The sequence below is a fragment of the Garra rufa genome, chromosome 5 (assembly GCF_049309525.1).
Source record: "Garra rufa chromosome 5, GarRuf1.0, whole genome shotgun sequence".
NCBI lineage: Eukaryota > Metazoa > Chordata > Actinopteri > Cypriniformes > Cyprinidae > Garra > Garra rufa.
In genome coordinates this window covers 42,600,148-42,619,121 of record NC_133365.1, presented here as the reverse complement: position 1 = coordinate 42,619,121, position 18,974 = coordinate 42,600,148, and the positions used below count along the sequence as shown (strand labels likewise).

The 18,974-nt window shown below is 35.5% G+C and overlaps 1 protein-coding gene across 2 annotated transcripts in view; it reads right to left on the bottom strand.

Moving 5' to 3' along the window:
• wscd2 (WSC domain containing 2) overlaps positions 1-18,974 on the bottom strand; it is a 60,638-nt gene that overhangs the window by 22,717 nt on the left and 18,947 nt on the right. For both annotated transcript variants that reach the window (XM_073841094.1, XM_073841095.1), the window contains exons 3-4: positions 8,530-8,644; positions 5,450-6,296 (exon numbers count right to left, since the gene is read on the bottom strand). In XM_073841094.1, coding sequence (XP_073697195.1) covers positions 5,450-5,876 — 427 coding nt within the window. In that variant the 5' untranslated portion in view covers positions 5,877-6,296; positions 8,530-8,644. The remainder of the gene's footprint in view (positions 1-5,449; positions 6,297-8,529; positions 8,645-18,974) is intronic.

The window sequence follows — 18,974 nt, the reverse complement described above, 5'->3', positions numbered from 1 at the left end:
CAGAGCACGAATTAAGATATTTTTGATGAAATCCGAGAGCTTTCTGACCTGGAGTAGACAGCAATGCAGCGTCCACATTCAGAGCTCAGAAAGGTAGTAAAGACATAAAATAGTCCATGTGGCATCAGTGGTTCAACCGTAATGTTATGAAGCTACAAGAATACTTTTTGCATGCAAAGAATAACACATTTATTCAGCCCTTTCTTCTCTTCCGTGTCTCTGGAAGATGCACACTGTACATAAAACAGGCTGTCTGAAGATTTTGACAGAGAGGATGACTTGCATTTTTTGCCCAGCATTACTTATTTGAACCAGAATATATAGATGATGAACTAAGAAAGATGGACGTTCTACATCAGCACTACATGTAAGCATCGTGGTACTCTCATGAACATGCGCTGAAGACTGACACGGAGGAGAAGTAATTGTTGAATAAAGTCGTTATTTTTGTTTTCTTTGTGCACAAAAGGTGTTTTCGTAGCTTTATAACATTACGATTGAACCACTAATGTCACATTCACTATTTTAACAATGTCCTTACTGCCTTTCTGGGCCTTGAACGTGTCAGTTGCGTTGCTGTCTATGCAGGGTCAGAAAGCTTTTGGATTTCATCAAAAATATCTTAATTTGTGTTAAAGATGAACAAAGACAAAGATGGCATGAGGGTGAGTAATTCATGACAGATTTTTTTTTTTTGTGTGTGAACTGTCCCTTTAATTTTAAAGATAAATTAATTATAAAATGTGCCTTTATATTTTATTTAAAATATGTAAAAAAAAAAAAAATAATCATTTGTAGCAATAGCCAAAAATTCATTGTATGGGTCAAAATTATCGATTTTTCTTGTATTCCAAAAATCATAAGGATATTAAGTAAAGATCATGTTCCATACAGATATTTGGTAAATTTCCTACTGTAAATATATCAAAAATTAAATTTTGATTAGCAACTTAATTTGGACAACTTTAAAGGCGATTCTCTCAATATTTAGATTTTTTTGCACCCTCAGATTCTCCTAACAAATTATACATCAATGAAAATCTTAATTATTCAGCTTTCAGATGTACTGTATATGTATGTATCAGATGTATAAATCTCAGTTTCAAAAAATGTACCCTTATGACTGGTTTTGTGGTCCATGGTCACATATTAATAATAATAATAAAATAATGATAATAATAATACTGTTAAATAGTGTAGAGAAAACAGGGGTAGTTATCACAAAATATTTTCTGGATTAAAAGTGTTGTGAGCTCTAACCCCAGTCTCGCTTCAAATAATAATAACCATAATAACATTATTATTATTACTACTACTACAAACATGAAGACTGCAAAAGCTATAAAAGTGTCCTGAAGGAGGCAGAGTGGAGACAGGGATGACACATGGAAGAGAAAAAAGGAACATTGTATGTCAACATGACCTCAAAATTGACTCCTCTATGCTTTAACACATATCCATGGTCTTCATGATTCAATGTTGCATGTTACTAATCTATCTAAATATAAATTAATAAATAAATTATAGAAATGATAGAAATATCAAACTTTCTTTGCAATCGTAAGTTCTGTTAAATCAGGTTCCACTTTATTTCTGCTAATTCAATATCCTGTTTTAGCCAAAAATACATCAGATTACGAAATTGGAAAGGATTGCACTTCCACACATCTTATGTTTTAACAACTCTACTTGGTAATCTCACACTTCCTCTCACTTTCTTTTTAACGTACTGTGGAAAACTGTCTCTATATATTTGGTCATAAAACAGAAGATTTCTATGTAACTCATGAGTTTTTGTGTAAAATGATAATGAGTTTTTGATGCAGATCTTAGACACTGTCACACAGACAACACAATGATGCAAGATAAGAGAGAGAGACAGTCATGCATTTCCACCTCCGTACTTTCAGCCCATGCCCTGCTGATATTATCGCAGATATTGTAGAGTAGAGAGAAGGATGTTGGGGGTCTGAGATCACGTTCCCGTCCTTAACTTTACAATTATGAAGACGCAATCTCCACAATTATTATACAGTGGCTTTCTCTTTATAGAGGTTGATTGCTAAAGTCATAGCACATATGACTGTCAAAAGTGAAAAGTGCAGTGTTTTACTAGAGGCCCTGAGGGTTTCACTTGAGAGCCATCTGTTCAAACCTCTTAAACCTCACTATGGATAAAGGTAATGACCCGAGACGCAGACAATCCACTAATTGGCTTTCTTTTGCCTTTTTGTGGGTTTCTGTGTGAACTATCGTAAGTTAGCACAAGGCTCTGTGGTGAGGCTTTTCTGGATATAGTCCACCTTACACAGAGAAAAATGTTTTAATTTTTCAGGGGCCCACATTGGAATTTCTACCAAGCTGTTTCTTGTGGTTTAAAGTTCACTATGATAGAAGTAACGTGCACTTAAAAAAAAAAAGAGGTCATATATTCTGCTTCTTGCATGCAAGACCTTTAGCACACACCATTGAACACACTTTCATAAAGGAGAAATATGATGCAGGTCACATCATGTATATTTAATAGGTTCACCTCAAAGAAGAAGCTTTTATTTCAAAGATTAATGAACTGACTTTAGAAGATTTGAGAAAGTGAGATTTTTCCAGCTCAACCACGACACTTACTCATAACTAACCCATAAATGCTTTTCCTTTGATCATTTAAATTAGGGTTTTATTAAAATCATCAAGGTTATTTTCTTTAGCTGCTTAATCCGCTAATTAAACAAAAATACGATTTTAAGACTATTTTTGTGCCTGCTGCTCAGCAACAGGATTTAGGAGCTATGAAACATCAACCAAAGGCTATGAACTCACAACAGCTCTTAAATCTGCTAGTCCACAACCATTAGAAAACACACAAACACATTCATTATTTACTTCAACAGTCACCAAAAGGGCACTTCATTCCTCCAGCTTAAAGCTTTACAGACACAGGCACTTGGCCATACTCCACTGAGCTTCAACCATGGCCTTCACACCATGATGGCTGTCTGCGACAATTGACCACTGATATGCTGAATCATTCTCTTTGATCTTAAAGAGCCGGTCAGCTCGTTCTAATCAATGGCTGGGTTGTGCTTCACAGGCACACAGTGTTTACTTCTGAGGACTTCATCTGACAAAATGAGCTCATTTGGGATGCCCTGCAGCACCTGAGTCACACAGATTATTTTCGAATATGATGATCATTTAAATGCACATTATTCTCAACATACCATATCCACCTTTTTTTCAAAGCTGAATTAAGCCTATGGGTGATACTTTTAGTTTATTATCCACTATAGGGAAATAATAAGAAGAATAGTGCCTTAAACAGTAAAACTGTTTGCACTACAAACCAGTGTGTTCATTATTAATACATTAAAATAATATGGTAAGACACACCAATTTGCAATAGCAAGCAGCAAAACAAGCTGTTTTGTACAGCTAAAAATAGCTGGATGCAGATGAGACTAAAAGCCAGATTCATCAAATTTACAAATGGCCGTGCCCACTCTTACAGGAAGAAAAAGGTGTAAAGAAGGTTATAAATTCACATATGTGCAATGATTATTGGGTAAATTTTACTCTCCATTTCCAGTGAAGTGAAATATTTATACTGTATATACACTTATTCCCTATAGCTGTTCACAGTGCCCTTTCAAATTAAATATATATGGAATACAATCTCACCTAGGAAGAGTTACTTTGCAGAACACTGTTGAAATATACTTACAGTGTTTCTATAATCACAAAGTTCCTCCTATAAAGGGATAGTTCACCCAAAACTCACCATCATGTCGTTCCAAGACCTTTGTTCATCTTTGCAACACAAATTAAGATATTTTTGATGAAATCCCAGACCTTTCTAACCCTGTTAAGACAGCAATGCAACTGCCATATTCAAGGCCCAGAAAGGTAGTAAGGACATCAATAAAATAGTCCATGTGACATCAGTGGTTTGAAGCTACGAGAATACTTTTTGTGCACAAAGAGAACAAAAAGTATAGACTGTCAGGAAAGGGAAGAAATTGTTGAATAGTCTCACTTTACTATTTTTGTAGCTTCCTAAACTTAAGGTTGAACCTCTAATGTCACACGGACTATTTTAACATTATCCTTGCTACCTTTCTGGGCCTTAAACGTCAGTTACGTTACTGTATTTGCAGGGTCAGAAAGCTCTCGGATTTCATTAAAATATCTTAATTTGTGTTCCAAAGATGAATGAAGGTCTTACGGGTTGGAAACTATCCCTTTAAGACGCTAAATTAAGACTCTTTCTCCACTGAGAGTGTCTGAGGCTGCAATCATTAGAGGAGAACTGTGCTTTACGGTTTTACGTCATGGCAAATATGCAATCTTTTCTTTTTTTAACACACATAACCGCATGTGCCAAGACCTTTGTTCGTCTCCGGAAGACAAATTAAGATATTTTTTTGATGAAATCTCTCTGACCCTCCATAGACAGCAACACAACTTAAATGTTCCCAGGTCAAGAAACGCAGCAAGGACATCAGTAAAATAGTCCATGTGATTCTCGTAGCTTAGTAAAATAAGAATTGAACCCCTGATGTCACATGGACTGTTTTACCAATGTCTTTGCTAGGTTCCTGAACCTGGGAACATTTCAGTTGTTTTGCTGTCTATGCAGAGTCAGAAAACTCGGTAACACTTTACAATAAGGTTCATTAGTTAACATTAGTTAACCACATTAGTTAACATGAACTAATAATGAACTGCACTTATACAGCATTTATTAATCTTTGTTAATGTTAATTTCAACATTTACTAATACATTATTAAAATTTTGTTAACATTAGTAAATGCAGTGTGAACTAACATGAACAAACAATGAACAACTGTATTTCCGTTAACTAACGTTAATAAAGATTAGTAAATACAGTAACAAATGTATTGCTCATGGTTAGTTCATGTTAGTTAATACATTAACTAATGTTTAACTAATGAACCTTATTGTAAAGTGTTACCGAAAACTCTTTAGATATCATCAAAAATATCTCTTTTTTTTTCAAAGATAAATAAAAGTCTTAAGGGTTTGGAACGACATGAGGGTGAGTAATAAATGACAGAATTTTCATTTTTGGGTGAACTACTGTATTTCTTTAATCTTTAAAACAATAAAATGTAAATTTGTTTTAATGCTTTCAATACAAACCTTAATAAATTTGGTAGATTTCTCTAAAAGAAGACTTAAAATTTATTTTTTTTCTCACATGAATGTATCTTGCTTTTAAGATACTGTATTTTTTATTTATTTATTTATTTTTGCAGCGTAATAGTAATCAGGTTGAACTAGAATGGAAATTCATTTGGAGCTACTGTTTGGCCAATAGTTGGTCAGTAATATCAGAGCATTTTCTTGAATACAACTATTCAAGATAATGTCTATAACAGAAGTTAAAACAAATATTAAATCTTTGTGACAGAGTAACGCTAATGTTCCTACCTCTCCCATCATCCATCTCTTTGGTGGTTCTTCCTTTGGCTCCGTGGCTCCAGCTGCTGGTATGTTCGAATCCTCTTCTGGCCCACTCCGGTGCATCCTGTGCCCCATTTTCCTTCATCCACGGTGGTCCAAATCTCCGGGGTGCTCTCCGAGTTTCCTTAAACACCCTTCCTAGGAGCCCGAGAGCATCAGAGGTAGAGCTCCCACCACCTGTGCCACCCCCACCTTCCGAAATAAGTGGGTCACGGCCGCTTCCAGAAGCTCCAGTGGTGGAAGTATCGCTGGAAAAGCCGGAGTGGAGGAAAACAAGACTGCCAGCTGTGAGGTAGAGGAGGATGAATGAGAAAAAGCGCACCGGTTTACGCCGGAAATAGCGGTGAATCTTCAGCAGCGGTCTGGCCATGATGGGCTCTCGAGCCACACGCATTGGCCTTCGATGTTACACAGGAACATATAAAATCAGAGACAGGACCTTTCTAAAATGTTCATTGTCCTTTTGAATCACTAAAACGATTCCAAAAACCAGAAAACAGTACGTTTACCACAGTTCATCTGTAAGGACCTTAAAGTCTGAGGACACTTCCCTAGATTTCCTCTGCAGGAATGTGTCCGTGTGTCCCGTGTCTTTCTACGTCCCCAAAGAGGCAGCGACAGAGGAGAACGGTGCTACCGCAGAGGCCATGTTGTGAAAGACGAGTGGCAGTGAAGACTGAAAGATGATATTGCCGTGACGACGCTTTCACTCCTGTTATCGGACTCTCGCTCTCCTGAGGCCTTGTTTCCCACCAAGCTGTCCGTCAAACAAAAGCAGCGCTGATTCACTTCTGACTCAGCCCTCACTCACAGACTGAAAAACACAAAATGACAGATCCTGAACTAGAAGTAAATACTGATGAGGTGCAAAGAAAAACAGTTTATCTGAAAGCGACTAAGGGTATAGAGTTAAAACTCAATAGCAGGCTGCAGAAGCATTATTCATGAACACCTAAACAATCAAACACAGAAGCAAGACACATTTGGCTCTGTAGAAAGCAGAAATGTGCCAACAGGGGACTGCACCAATTTATGCAACAGCTACACTGAAGACGACAGAAGCTGGTCACATCTTAATTATGTCCGACAGTTGTTCATCTTGAGGGCTTTTGTCTTTTCAAAGATATCTCCACAAGACAAGGCAGCCATTTAAAATTAAAATGTCTTGTGATTTAATTAACATCTTTAGGACATTAAAAGAGTCATTTAAAATGCATGCTCGCCTGTTGATCTCTTATTTTCTTGTGACAAACATTACATCAACATTACATCACTCAGAGATACACAGTGCCAAAAACTCATTAATTTGCTTCAAAGAATGAAACAACCAAAAAAGTGTTTCACTCAGAGGAAATGGAATTGAATCTGTCATCAAGATTTTGTGTCACAATTTTACTTCTTAGCAAAAATACAGTATTTTGATAAACAGAAAAGAAGAACAATTCAATTAAAATGTTCACAGAATATAACCTTAAAATCTATTTTTAAATCCAATTATAAACTTAAAACCTCCCAACATTGTTGTTTTTGATGAATCTACAAAATGTTTAAGGAAATTGCTAAATGAAATTTATGGGGGGAAAAATGACTTAATGTGTACATTTGTGAATTTTGTAAAATCTCTAGAAAAATAAGAAAATAAAACAATCTTGTTATATTAAAAAATAAAAACTTATTTGAGAATCACAACTGCTTAAGATATTAAGTCTTGTATCTTGTATCAAATTTGGAAACTTTTTTGCATCATAAATTTATTTTAATCAAACATAGTCAGGTTTGTATGGAAGGCTGTTTCCGCCAATGAATGAAAAAAAAATGTCATTGTGACTTTTGACCTCACAATTATAAACTCGCAATTCTGAGAAACATTCACAATTCTGAGAAACGAAGTCAGAATTGCGAGATATTAGCTCTTTTTTAACTTTTTTTTTTAAAAACTGTGTTCATATCTCACAATTGTGACTTTCTTTCTGAGTATTGCGAGTGTATATCTTGCAATTCTGACTTTATAACATGCAACTGCAAGTTAAGTCAGAATGGTGAGATATAAACTTGCAATTCTGAGAACATATCAGTCTTTTTTTTCACTTAAAATTTGACTTTATATCTCGCAATTGCAAGTTTATATCTCTCAATTCTGAGAAAAAAAGTAAAAATTGTGACTATATATCTTGCAATTCCAACTTAATAACTTGCAATTGCGAGTATATATCTCACAATTCTGACTTTATAACACATTTACAAGTATATATCTCATAACTGTGAGAAAAAAAAAGTCAGAATTGTGAGATGTAAACTCACAATTGCAAGGAAAAAGTCAGTATTGTGAAATAAAAAGTCGCAATTTTTATTCAGTGGAGGAAACAGGCTTTAATAGGTTTGTGCTTTCCATAGGTTTGTGCTTCATGCAATTGCGTAATACAAACAGAAAAAAGTTATTTCTTGCAATTGTGTTTATATCTCGCAATTCTGAGAAAAAAGTGAGAATTGTGACTTTATATCTCATAATATAAAGTTTATAACACAATTACAAGTTTATATCTCACAATTCTGAGAAAAAAACAATTGTGAGATAAAAAGTCACAATTACCTTTTTTATTTTTCATTCAGTGGCAGAAATGGGCTTCCATAGGTTTGTGCTTACAAATATAAATAATAATAGTAATAATTAAATTCAACTTCATTTAAGATATACTGTCAAAAAGCAAGTCTTATATCTCACACAATTTTGCTTCTTAAATAAATAATCTAGTTTTAGGTATGTTTAGATATTTTTACTAGACAAAAATACTCATTAGAGCTAATTTTCGCAGTGAATAAGCTGTAGCGATAGACAGGATGGAAGTAGTTCATTCCTGTTCTCTCAAAGACCCCAGTGTCTATAGTGGGCAAAAACATTCAGGCAGTGAGTGTTTAAACAAGCAGTCATAATCAGCCTCCTTCCTACGGAATTTTCCGTAGCCAACATCTCACCACAGACTTAACGTGAGCGCGCATGTGAAAGTGTGTGTGTGTTTGGGTATACAACGACCCAATGTCACCGTTACCTGACCCCTGGTCTCCCACCTGCCGCAGTCAGAGCGGAGTCAGGCTGATGTTATCGTGACAACATTCTCAACCAGCAGCACACAGACTTCATTCAGAGCAGATATAGCTCAGTTCCTATAGAGAGGGGAGAAGAGGAGGGAAAGAGAGGGAAAATTAATTTAAATTCATGTTGCACACCAGGGTGTCAAGGATTTCACTTAGTGTAGGCTCTTTATACTTATTTTTTTATTTGCCTTGGGCACATGTTTTTTTAACTCTGTAGACCCAGGCCTTTAAAAGGCCTTGTAAAGTGTATGTGTGTTCAAATGTGTTTTTGTGGTCAAACCCATAGACTGCTTGGAGACATATGGGCGTCTTTTGGTGTGACACAGTAAAGAAGCATTTAAGATTATTTGAAATAAAGACATCAATAAAAACTACTAAACCTACACAACCAGTCAAAAGTTTAATGTTTTTTTAAGAAGTCTCTTCTGCTCACCAAGCCTGTTTTTATTTGACCCAAAGTATAGCAAAAATCTAAAATTAGCAAGTCAAGCAGACCTTTCAAAGTTCACAAAAAAAAAAAAGTCCTGTAAAAATACTAAAAATAGGATAACTATTGCCAAAATGCAATCTGGGCTGTTTTGTTTACTGTAACATGTAACATATATCTAAAAGCATAATTACGACAAACGAGCCGTTTTTGAGATTGACCGTGATTTCGTTTTGTTTTCAATGGGATTACTAAGGGCATAAATTTGAGCGCATTAAAATCGATATTTTTACAACACTAAGAAGGCTCGACACACCATGAAACTTTGCTCGAAGTATCGCCTGGGTCTCTACACATGAACTCGAGCATTGAGAACATTGTTTGTGTACACAGAGTTTACTAAAAAGAAAGTTTTTGAACAACTCACTATTTAAGTTTTTGCTCGCGGCCGTCTTGCCAGTCAAGAGGTGTCGATCTCCGAATGCGAGGATGGATAGCTACTAAAGCATATTTCCATATAAATGCATGGCTAATTCGTTGTTTTGTCGCGAGTGAAAAACAATATTAACCTTCTAGTTGTAAAAAGAGCCTCATGTAAGCCTAATATTTCGTCCTATGGAGTCCATTCATTCGCATTCGGAGATCGACACTTCTTGACTGGCAAGACGGCCGCGAGCGGAAACTCAAACAGTGTAAGTGAGTTGTTCAAAACCTTTCTTTGTAGTAAACTCTGTGTACACAAACAATGTTCTCAATGCTCGAGTTCATGTGTAGAGACCCAGGCGATACTTCGAGCAAAGTGTCATGGTGTGTCGAGCCTTCTTAGTGTTGTAAAAATATCGATTTTGATGCGCTCAAATTTATGCCCCTAGTACTCCCATTCACCGGCCATTGAAAACAAAACGAAATCACAGTCAATCTCAAAAATGGCTCGTTTGTCGTAATTATGCTTTTAGATATATGTTTGCCTCTATAAAAAAAAAAAAAACAGCCCAGGTTGCATTTTGGCAATAGTTATCCTTTAATATTTTATATTAACACTCATCTCTGCACACTTAATAATTTGGAGGACATTCTCAGTGAAGCAGAATATTAAAATGGAAAAAAATGGTTTGACCTCTACTTTAATTAGGCAGAACTGATGGGTATTTTTCACATTCATTCCAAATAAGACTAAAAATGTTCACTCTGAGAGAATCTCGGGCAAACCATGTCAGAATTAATCTTGGTTGCTTGAGTTAAGGGCCATGACCTCAGGTTACAGTCCACAGGCTTTTCCATAAATACACACTCCATTACTGCTAGAGAGGGCAAGCGAAGCCACTGTGCATCAGCATACAGAGAACCACAGTGCCATTATAGACCCTTCCTGCACATGCCCCTTTGTAAATAAAATATACCACCACTCTTGTGGGACCACCCATGCTGTCACTGTCGCATACAGACTGTACACCTTCAACTTTAATTCTATATATACACATTTTTTTAACAATATAAGCAGTATTTACACTACCAGTCAAAAGTTTCTGAACAGTAAGATTTGTAATGTTTTTTTTAAAGAAGTCTGTATTTGATACAAAATACAGCAAAAACAGTAACATTTTGAAATATTTTTACTATTTAAAATAACTGTTTTCTATTTGAATGATTTTAAATATAATTTATTCCTGTGATTTCAAAGCAGATTTTTTTAGCATAATTAATCCAGCCACATGATCCTTCAGAGATCATTCTAATATTTTGATTTGCTTCTCAAAAAACATTTATGTTGAAAACAGCTGAGTAGATTTATGATAAATAGTTTCTTTGATAAATAGAAAGTTCAAAAGAAAAGCATTTATCTGAAATAGAAATATTTTGTAATATTATAAAAGTCTTCATCATTACTTTCTGTCATTTCTTTCACCCTCCCTAAAAAAAAAAAAAAGTATACTGACTTTTGAATGGTATAGCGTATACTGTTATAAAAACTTTTTATTTGAGATAAATTTAGATTTTTGGATCTTTTCATTCATCAAAGAATCCTGAAAACCATGTACTGTTTTAAACATTGATAATAATAATCATTAAAAAAAATTCTTGAACAGCAAATCAGCATGGTTTTTGAAGGATCATGTGACACTGAAGACCAGAAAATTGATGCTGAAAATTTTGCTTTGACCACAGGAATAAATTACATTTCAAATTATAATCAAAGAAAAAAAAGTTATTTTAAATAGTAAAACTATTTTAAAATGTTCCTGCTTTGCTGTACTTTAGATCAAACAAATGCAGACTTTAGAAATATTACTGTTCAAAAACTTTTGAGTCCTGTAATCCTATAATTAATTTTACTTATATGCAATATAACAATGTGAAGTAAGACAGTAATGACAGAACTTGTAGCTTGGTCCAGAAAAAAAAACAAAAAAAAAAAACTTTTTCTTAAAAACTGTTGAACTACTGAAAAATGTAGATAAGTTACTCAGATAAAACATTGATTTCAAACATAAAGGAACAATTTCAGACCAGTGTGTTATTCAAATTCCTTCATGTTCTGGATTAAAGTACTGGCAACAAGTGTAGCATCAGAACTCCCTTGTTTCCCCATCTGACTGATTGAGCAATGTACGTAAGTATTAGAGACTCTGAGGTCAGGTGGGGAAAGTCCATGGACATCTTTTCACACTCTCCACCCAAGCAATTCACACGATGATGAACTGTATGTTGAGGTTTGTTTTCACACGCTGAACTGTCGGAATACATCTGAAAAAACAAACCATAGCCCTCTTTGTGTATGAATCCAGCCCAAAATCGCAAAGACAAACATTCACAGTAAATCAAAGAAACATTGTCTTGAGTGAAACTAAATTTTGATAAAGCAACAACAATGTGTCCGTTTAAGGAAAGCAAATGTTTCTCATCATAAATGATGTAAGTGATTTTCTCCACATGTGAATGTGGTTTGGCTACAATTATGATCCTGTAAAGCATTCCGATGGATTTCAACAAGCTGCCAAGAGATGTGGTTCTGTACTAATGTTACGGGAGAGTGGGAGGAGCATATAGTATTTTGGTGTGCATTTTATTTTCTTTTAACTGGCAATTTTAAAATTTAAATTAAAATTTTAAAATTAGCCATTGCATTGACATAAATAGACACACATGCTGATTACCACTCAAACCAGACTTACAGCAGGACTCGACAACAAGAACTGTCTAATGGAATGGGGTCAGAGTAAACGACACTCGGGACAGATGACGGATTTGTCACTGTTTACTCATCACAAATTTAGCATTTGCATGTGTTTTTAAGCCTTGCCAAATTAAACATTCAAGCAGTTTTTAAATTTGATGTGATCTGGGAAAACCCGTTGGATGTTGTAAAATTCTCTTTTACGTCTTTTTGAACTTGAACAGATATAAAATTACCAGTCTTGGTAGGTATTCTCAAAAACAGTAAATTATGTCTTAAAGGTGCAGTATTTACTATTGACAGCTAGTGGTTGAAATGGGTACTGCAGTCCAAATTCAAAATATTGTTTCTCCTGCCTCCTCCCCTTCAGACGTGATGCTTCGGAGAGTTGTCAAATTGAGGACATGCAATGGGAATGAGGCAATTTACAATGGAAGGCATCAAGCCTTACACTGTAAATTAATGAGCTGATTTACCCTTTAATATGTCTCTGGAGTTAGAGCTTTTTAGGTCATGTACAATCTGTGATCTCTGACCCAGTTCATTTGGTGGCAATGAGAGGAATCCCACAGACCAAACAAAAATGCATTCCGACACAGAATGCACATTTTCAAAGAAGAATAACTGGCTGTAGCATTGTTTTTTCTGAGAAACAACACGTAAACTTCACATGTTTCCTAAGTATCTGCGAATATATCATAATGTTTTTATGCTTTGGTAAAGTAAAAAAAATACATTCAGCACCTTCAAATGGACATAAAGTGTTGAGAAAGAAATCAGATGTGTATTATTATAATGGATCCATGCATTGTGTCTTAAAGGAACACTCCACTTTTTTTGGAAATAGGCTCATTCTCCAACTCCCCCTGAGTTAATAAGTTGAGTTTTACTGTTTTGAAATCCATTCAGCCATTTTCCTGTTCTGGCGATATCACTTTTAGCGTAGCTTAGCATAGATCATTAAATCCTATTAGACCAATTGCATTGCGTTCAAAAATGACCAACGAGTTTCGATATTTGTCCTATTTAAAACTTGACTCTTCTGTAGTTACAGTATATCATGTACTAATACCGGCGGAAAATGTAAAGCTGTGATTTTCTAGGCCGATAAGATTAGGAACTACACTTCCATTCCGGTCTAATAGTCAAGGAAGTTTGCTGGCGTAACATGGCCGCAGCAGGCAGAGTAATATCACGCAGCGCCTGAAATTAGTTCCCAGCTTGGTTAGCATTTGCACATGTGCTGCGTGACATTACTGCGCCTGCTTCGGCCTTATTACGGCAGCAAACTTCCTTGACTATTACGCCGGAATGAAAGTGTAGTTCCTAATCTTATCAGCCTAGAAATTCACAGCTTTACATTTTCCGCCAGTATTAGTACACGAAATAAACTACAGAAGAGTCAAGTTTTAAATAGGACAAATATCGAAACTCGTTGGTCATCTTTAAACGCGATGCTATTGGTCTCAAAGGATTCAATGATCTATGCTAAGCTATGCTAAAAGTGATATCGCCAAAACAGGAAAACGGCTGAATGGATTTCAAAACAGTAAAACTCAACTTATTAACTCAGGGGGAGCTGGAGAATGAGCCTATTTCCAAAAAAAGTGGAGTGTTCCTTTAAGGCGACTACTGTCAGAGTCCTAAATGTTAATCCAAATAAATAAACAAACAAAGAAACTAGAGATAATCCCTCACTGCTTCAGGACTGAATAACTTTTTTGGCTTTAACAAAGATTAATCTATATTTATGCTATGTTATTTTACATTTGACCATTCAATTGTTTGTACAGAAACACATACAATCCTAAAGCATTGTTTAATTTGTACTTTTGTTCTATATTTATTTGTGCTGTTATTTGTCTTTTGGCTGTTTATTTGTTCTTATATTATTACTGTTCACTTGTCTTTAATAGTGTTTGAATTTCATATTTGTTAGGCTAGTAGTTTATACTGTGGTATTGAAATTGGAACTGAAAACTGTAAACTGAATGTAACTGATAGCTAAAATTTTAGTGTCATATGTGACCATGGACCACAAAACCAGTCATAAGGGTAAATGTTTTATACATCATAATCTCAAATCTGAATAAATAAGCTTTCCATTAATGTGTGGTTTGTTAGGATAGGACAATATTTGGCCGAGAAAAATCTGGAATCTGAGGGTGCAGCAAAAAAAATTTTAATATTGAGAAAATTGCCTTTTAAGTTGTACAAATGAAGCTCTAAGCAATGCATATAACTAATCGAAGTTGTGATATATTTACAGTAGGAAATTTACAAAATATCTTCATGGAACATGATCTTTATTTAATATCCTTTATTTAATATAACGAAAAAACAATTATTTTGACCCATACAATTTATTTTGGCTATTGCTACAAATGTACCCATACTACTTGAGACTGGTTTTGTGGTCCAGGGTCACATATAAGCTAATTTTTTAAAATACAAGATAGATAACATGGGTCAAAACAATAAAAACAATGCCCATTTTATTTTTCTACCACAAAAATAAAACAGTTATTGTTTTCATTGTTTTTGGCCAATGAAAATGTTGGCAGGGCAAGTAAAAATTTGAACCACTGGCCCAACCTGGCCTGACTGGGCCAGTAGCCAAAATCTTTAGCACTGAGCCTGCATTTTTCACCTAGTGAATGATAAAACAGGTGAAAAAGGTCCCATAGAATTGCACTGAAAAGTGAAAATACAGTCTTGTGGTTCTCATTTCATTTTCCCCCTATGAAACATTCAAATGACAGCAGGAAATTACGATGAAAATAAACTAAAATAAAGAAAGTGAATAAATAAACAACTACCCATCATAATACTCTACAGAAGCTGATTCTTCTGGCTGGCAAAATTGGTAATTTAGTTTAGACTTTTGTTGTAGTAGAGGTTAAAATTATTCACAGCACATGAAATTGACTTTAGCTGAGTAAAAAGCAGACATTCTCCACTCCCTGCCAACAGTTCAGACAGGACCTCATGTAGTGTGTTAAAAATGACAGCATCAGCATTTCTCCATTAAAGTGCTATGACCCCAGAACCACAGGGGCCCTTCTCTCAGCCTCGCTCTCTCTCTGCCTCCTTATGTTTTCTTTGTTTCTACTCTCTGTTCAGCAGTTATGGCTTTTGCTTCAGGATTAAAGGCTGAATTCCACAGACGCTGTAATGATGTTTACATTAGAATCTACAGGCCCGCAGGCATCCTGCCATGCACCAGCACGTGTCAAACTCAGACTACCACTTACATTTGCCACGAATACCCAAGTGATCCACTTAACATCATCTTGTGTGTATTTAAACTATGCTTTACTGTCACATTTCAACATATCAGACCATAATTTACATACAATATGCCATTTTACATTATTGTGCACTAATATAGCACAGATGCACCATTTCTTCGCCTACACAGGTCAAACTCAGGAAGTGTGCATTTGTCCACTACATTTTGCGCACAGAATAAAAACATCAAAACAATGAAATGTGACCCTGGAGCACAAAACCAGTCATAAGTATATACGTCAAAAATAAATTGTACGGTTCAAAATGATCGTTTTTTCTTTTATGCCAAAAATCATTAGGATATTAAGTAAAGATCATGTTCCGTGAAGATATTTTTTCAATTTCCTACTGTAAAGATATCCAAACTTAATTTTTGATTAGTAATATGCATTGCTAAGAACTCAATATTTTGATACCCTCATATTCCAGATTTTTAAATAGTATCTCGATCAAATATTGTCCTATCCTAACAAACTATACATCAATGGAAAGCTTATTTATTCAGATGATGTATAAATCTCAATTTTAAAAAAACTGACCCTTATGACTGCTTTTGTGGTCCAGGGTCACGTTTATAGCTTATTTTATACAGCATAAAAATAAACACTTTATTTCAGTGTCCGTTGTACACATTAGATATACTTACTATAGTAAAATCAGTAAATTATGCATAATTATCTGCAACTAACCCTGAATCTGATCCTATAGTACTGTTGATAATTAATATTACTCAGTACTTTATAGTGTAAGGACACTGTAAAAAATAATGCTTTTATTGTGTACTGTATTTACCTGCAATATGATTACAATTCGTCAAATCACATTTCTTGATGCTCTAAATTGTAAACTTGTGTTTGATCATGGTTTAGTTTAGCCAAATACAAGTCAGCAGTTAATAGTTTACAATAAACAGCTTAGAAAATGTTAACGTGCCTTTGGCACAGATGTGGACTTGAGTCTACAGATTTTTGAAAGAGTTTTGGAGCTCTTTTACCCTGTATGTTTGAGTCTGACAACATGCGTTTGGTTATGAAACCAGTTTTCTGAACTCAGTTGCCTACTGGCAGTCTGTATACTTTATTTAGGAATGTTTTAACACTTCTCAGAGTCTCTTGGTGTGACCTGCATCTGCAAAATATGTCACAGAAACATACTGGAAAGGACTATTAAACAGTGTGCTAGGAACATATCCCTCCACCCACTTGCCAAGATCAACAGGACAAACATACAGTTTTTAGCCTCATGATGACCTTTCGTGTTAGAAAATAGTGCACAGAAAATTATAGCACTTCTCAGCATGAGTGCACAGTACAAAAAAGTTTTAACACTTATTAGCGTCTCTTGGTGCAAGCTGCATCTGCAAAATATGTCACAGAAACACACTGGAAAGGACTATTAACTAGTCTGTTAGGAACATATCCCTCCGCCCATATCCCAATTTACATCCATGCACTGCACTTAACATCATATCTCTTGACTGGATGTCTTTTTTATGGCTATACCCCGTTTTAGGCACACAAAGCTTGCCTTACCCTGTCGTTTTCATGCCAGCCATTTTAATTAGAGGGATGTCTGATCTCTTAGCATGTGCCTGTTACTGGCTCTTTGCCCAACTGCAATTAATTACTGGTGTGCCTGCTCAAACGATCTGGCAGCCAGATAACAATTTCTCAGTGAGAATCCGCAGGGATTTCCTCTTCTCCATTTGATCCTGCTACTGGGGTTTTTCCACGCCACTTAAGGTCATTTTCCTGGGTGTAGCAGGTGAGAGGAGAAGTGGGGTGTCAGAGCGCTGTGGACAACCTCTTATAGATCTTGACAAGTGTGTCTGACTACAAATAACTGGATAAACATTACATTTTTCCCCAATAAAGTATACAGACTGCTGGTGAGCACCTGAGTTCAGAAAACGTTCATAACAACCAAACACATGCTCTCAGACTTAAAAATCTAGCGTAAAAGTAAAATTCCACATCTGAGAAACCATGTTAATATTCTAACATGCAAGGAAAAAACAGGTAAAACAACAATGTTGGATGATTTTGAAGAGAAAATGAGATTTATTTTCACCCTACCCTGCCTTTTTGAACCTAAATACACAGACAAAGAACTAATGTGACTTTATCAACATGATTACATAATGCATGAAGTTGTGGATGCACATCGCAGAGCTAGTCCAAGATGAGCATTTGTGGTTAAAATGTATATGAATTGTACTTCTTTTAAGAAAATGACTTTTTTGCTATATGACCCTTATTCCCTGCTGAAAAAAACAGCATATGCTGGTTAGGTTTTGATGCTGGGATGCTGGTTTTAGCTGGTTTATGCTGGTCCTTTGCTGGTTTATGCTGGTCATGTTGCTGGTCAAGGACCAGCATAAACCAGCAAAGGACCAGCATAAACCAGCAAATGGCCAGCATAAACCAGCAAAGGACCAGCAAAAGACCAGCATAAACCAGCAAATGGCCAGCATAAACCAGCAAAGGACCAGCAACAGACCAGCATAAACCAGCAAAGGACCAGCATAAGCCAGCTAAAACCAGCATCCCAGCACCAAAACCTACCTAACCAGCATAAGCTGTTTTTTTCAGCAGGGTTCTTTGACTTGGGTTGTGTAGAGCAATTTGAAGGTGCATTTTAACTTCTATTTGGTTTACATAGGCTTATTGGAAATATGTGCATCTATATACATTTCTGCAAAACTGAAAAAAAGTACCTACAGGGTATATGTACGAATCACTGCAGTTTTCATTTGAAATGAACACTAGAGGCAGTAAACCTCCAACAACTTTTATTCCTTTTTCCACAAAGTATAATTTTAATTAATAAAGCCTCATTTTCACACACTTACTTACAGAATATTTAAAACTTCAAAACAATTTTAACATCCTGTGTGATTTGAAAACCGATACTTTTAAGTAGCTCACCCAATACGGCATTGCACTTGAATTATGAAGAGCTCCGATACAAACCCTGTACAGCTATGGTTTGACAAAATAGCTCAAATCAGCATAAAAAAGTTAGCACAGCCTGATCAACAAATGCGTTTTTCTATCACATTTGTATTTGTTAACACTATCGGTTAGGTTTGGGGTTGGGTTTGGTGTAGCTAATATTTCCAACTTGCTAGCGCATTACTTTAGCGACACTACCCAGATATTTGAATTCTGAAAAGCCACAATATGTACCTTAAGCACCTAATAAAACGCAGCAATATGTGCCTATACTAACGTAATGAAAACACGCCACGGTCACATGTTGAATGTGTGTTTTTTAGTGCACCCTCCAGACATTTACCGCAAAATGTGCAATAAGGTATGTAATTACAGTATTGCAGAAATGTATGTAGTGGCACGTATTTCCAATGAGCCTGGGTTGAATTTGAACCTTCAACCCACTGATTCCCATTGAAGACCACTGTATGGAGAAAAATCCTGGCATGTTTTTCTCAAAAAACTTTTTTTTTTATTAAAATGCATGGCAGGAAATTATACATCTCATTATAT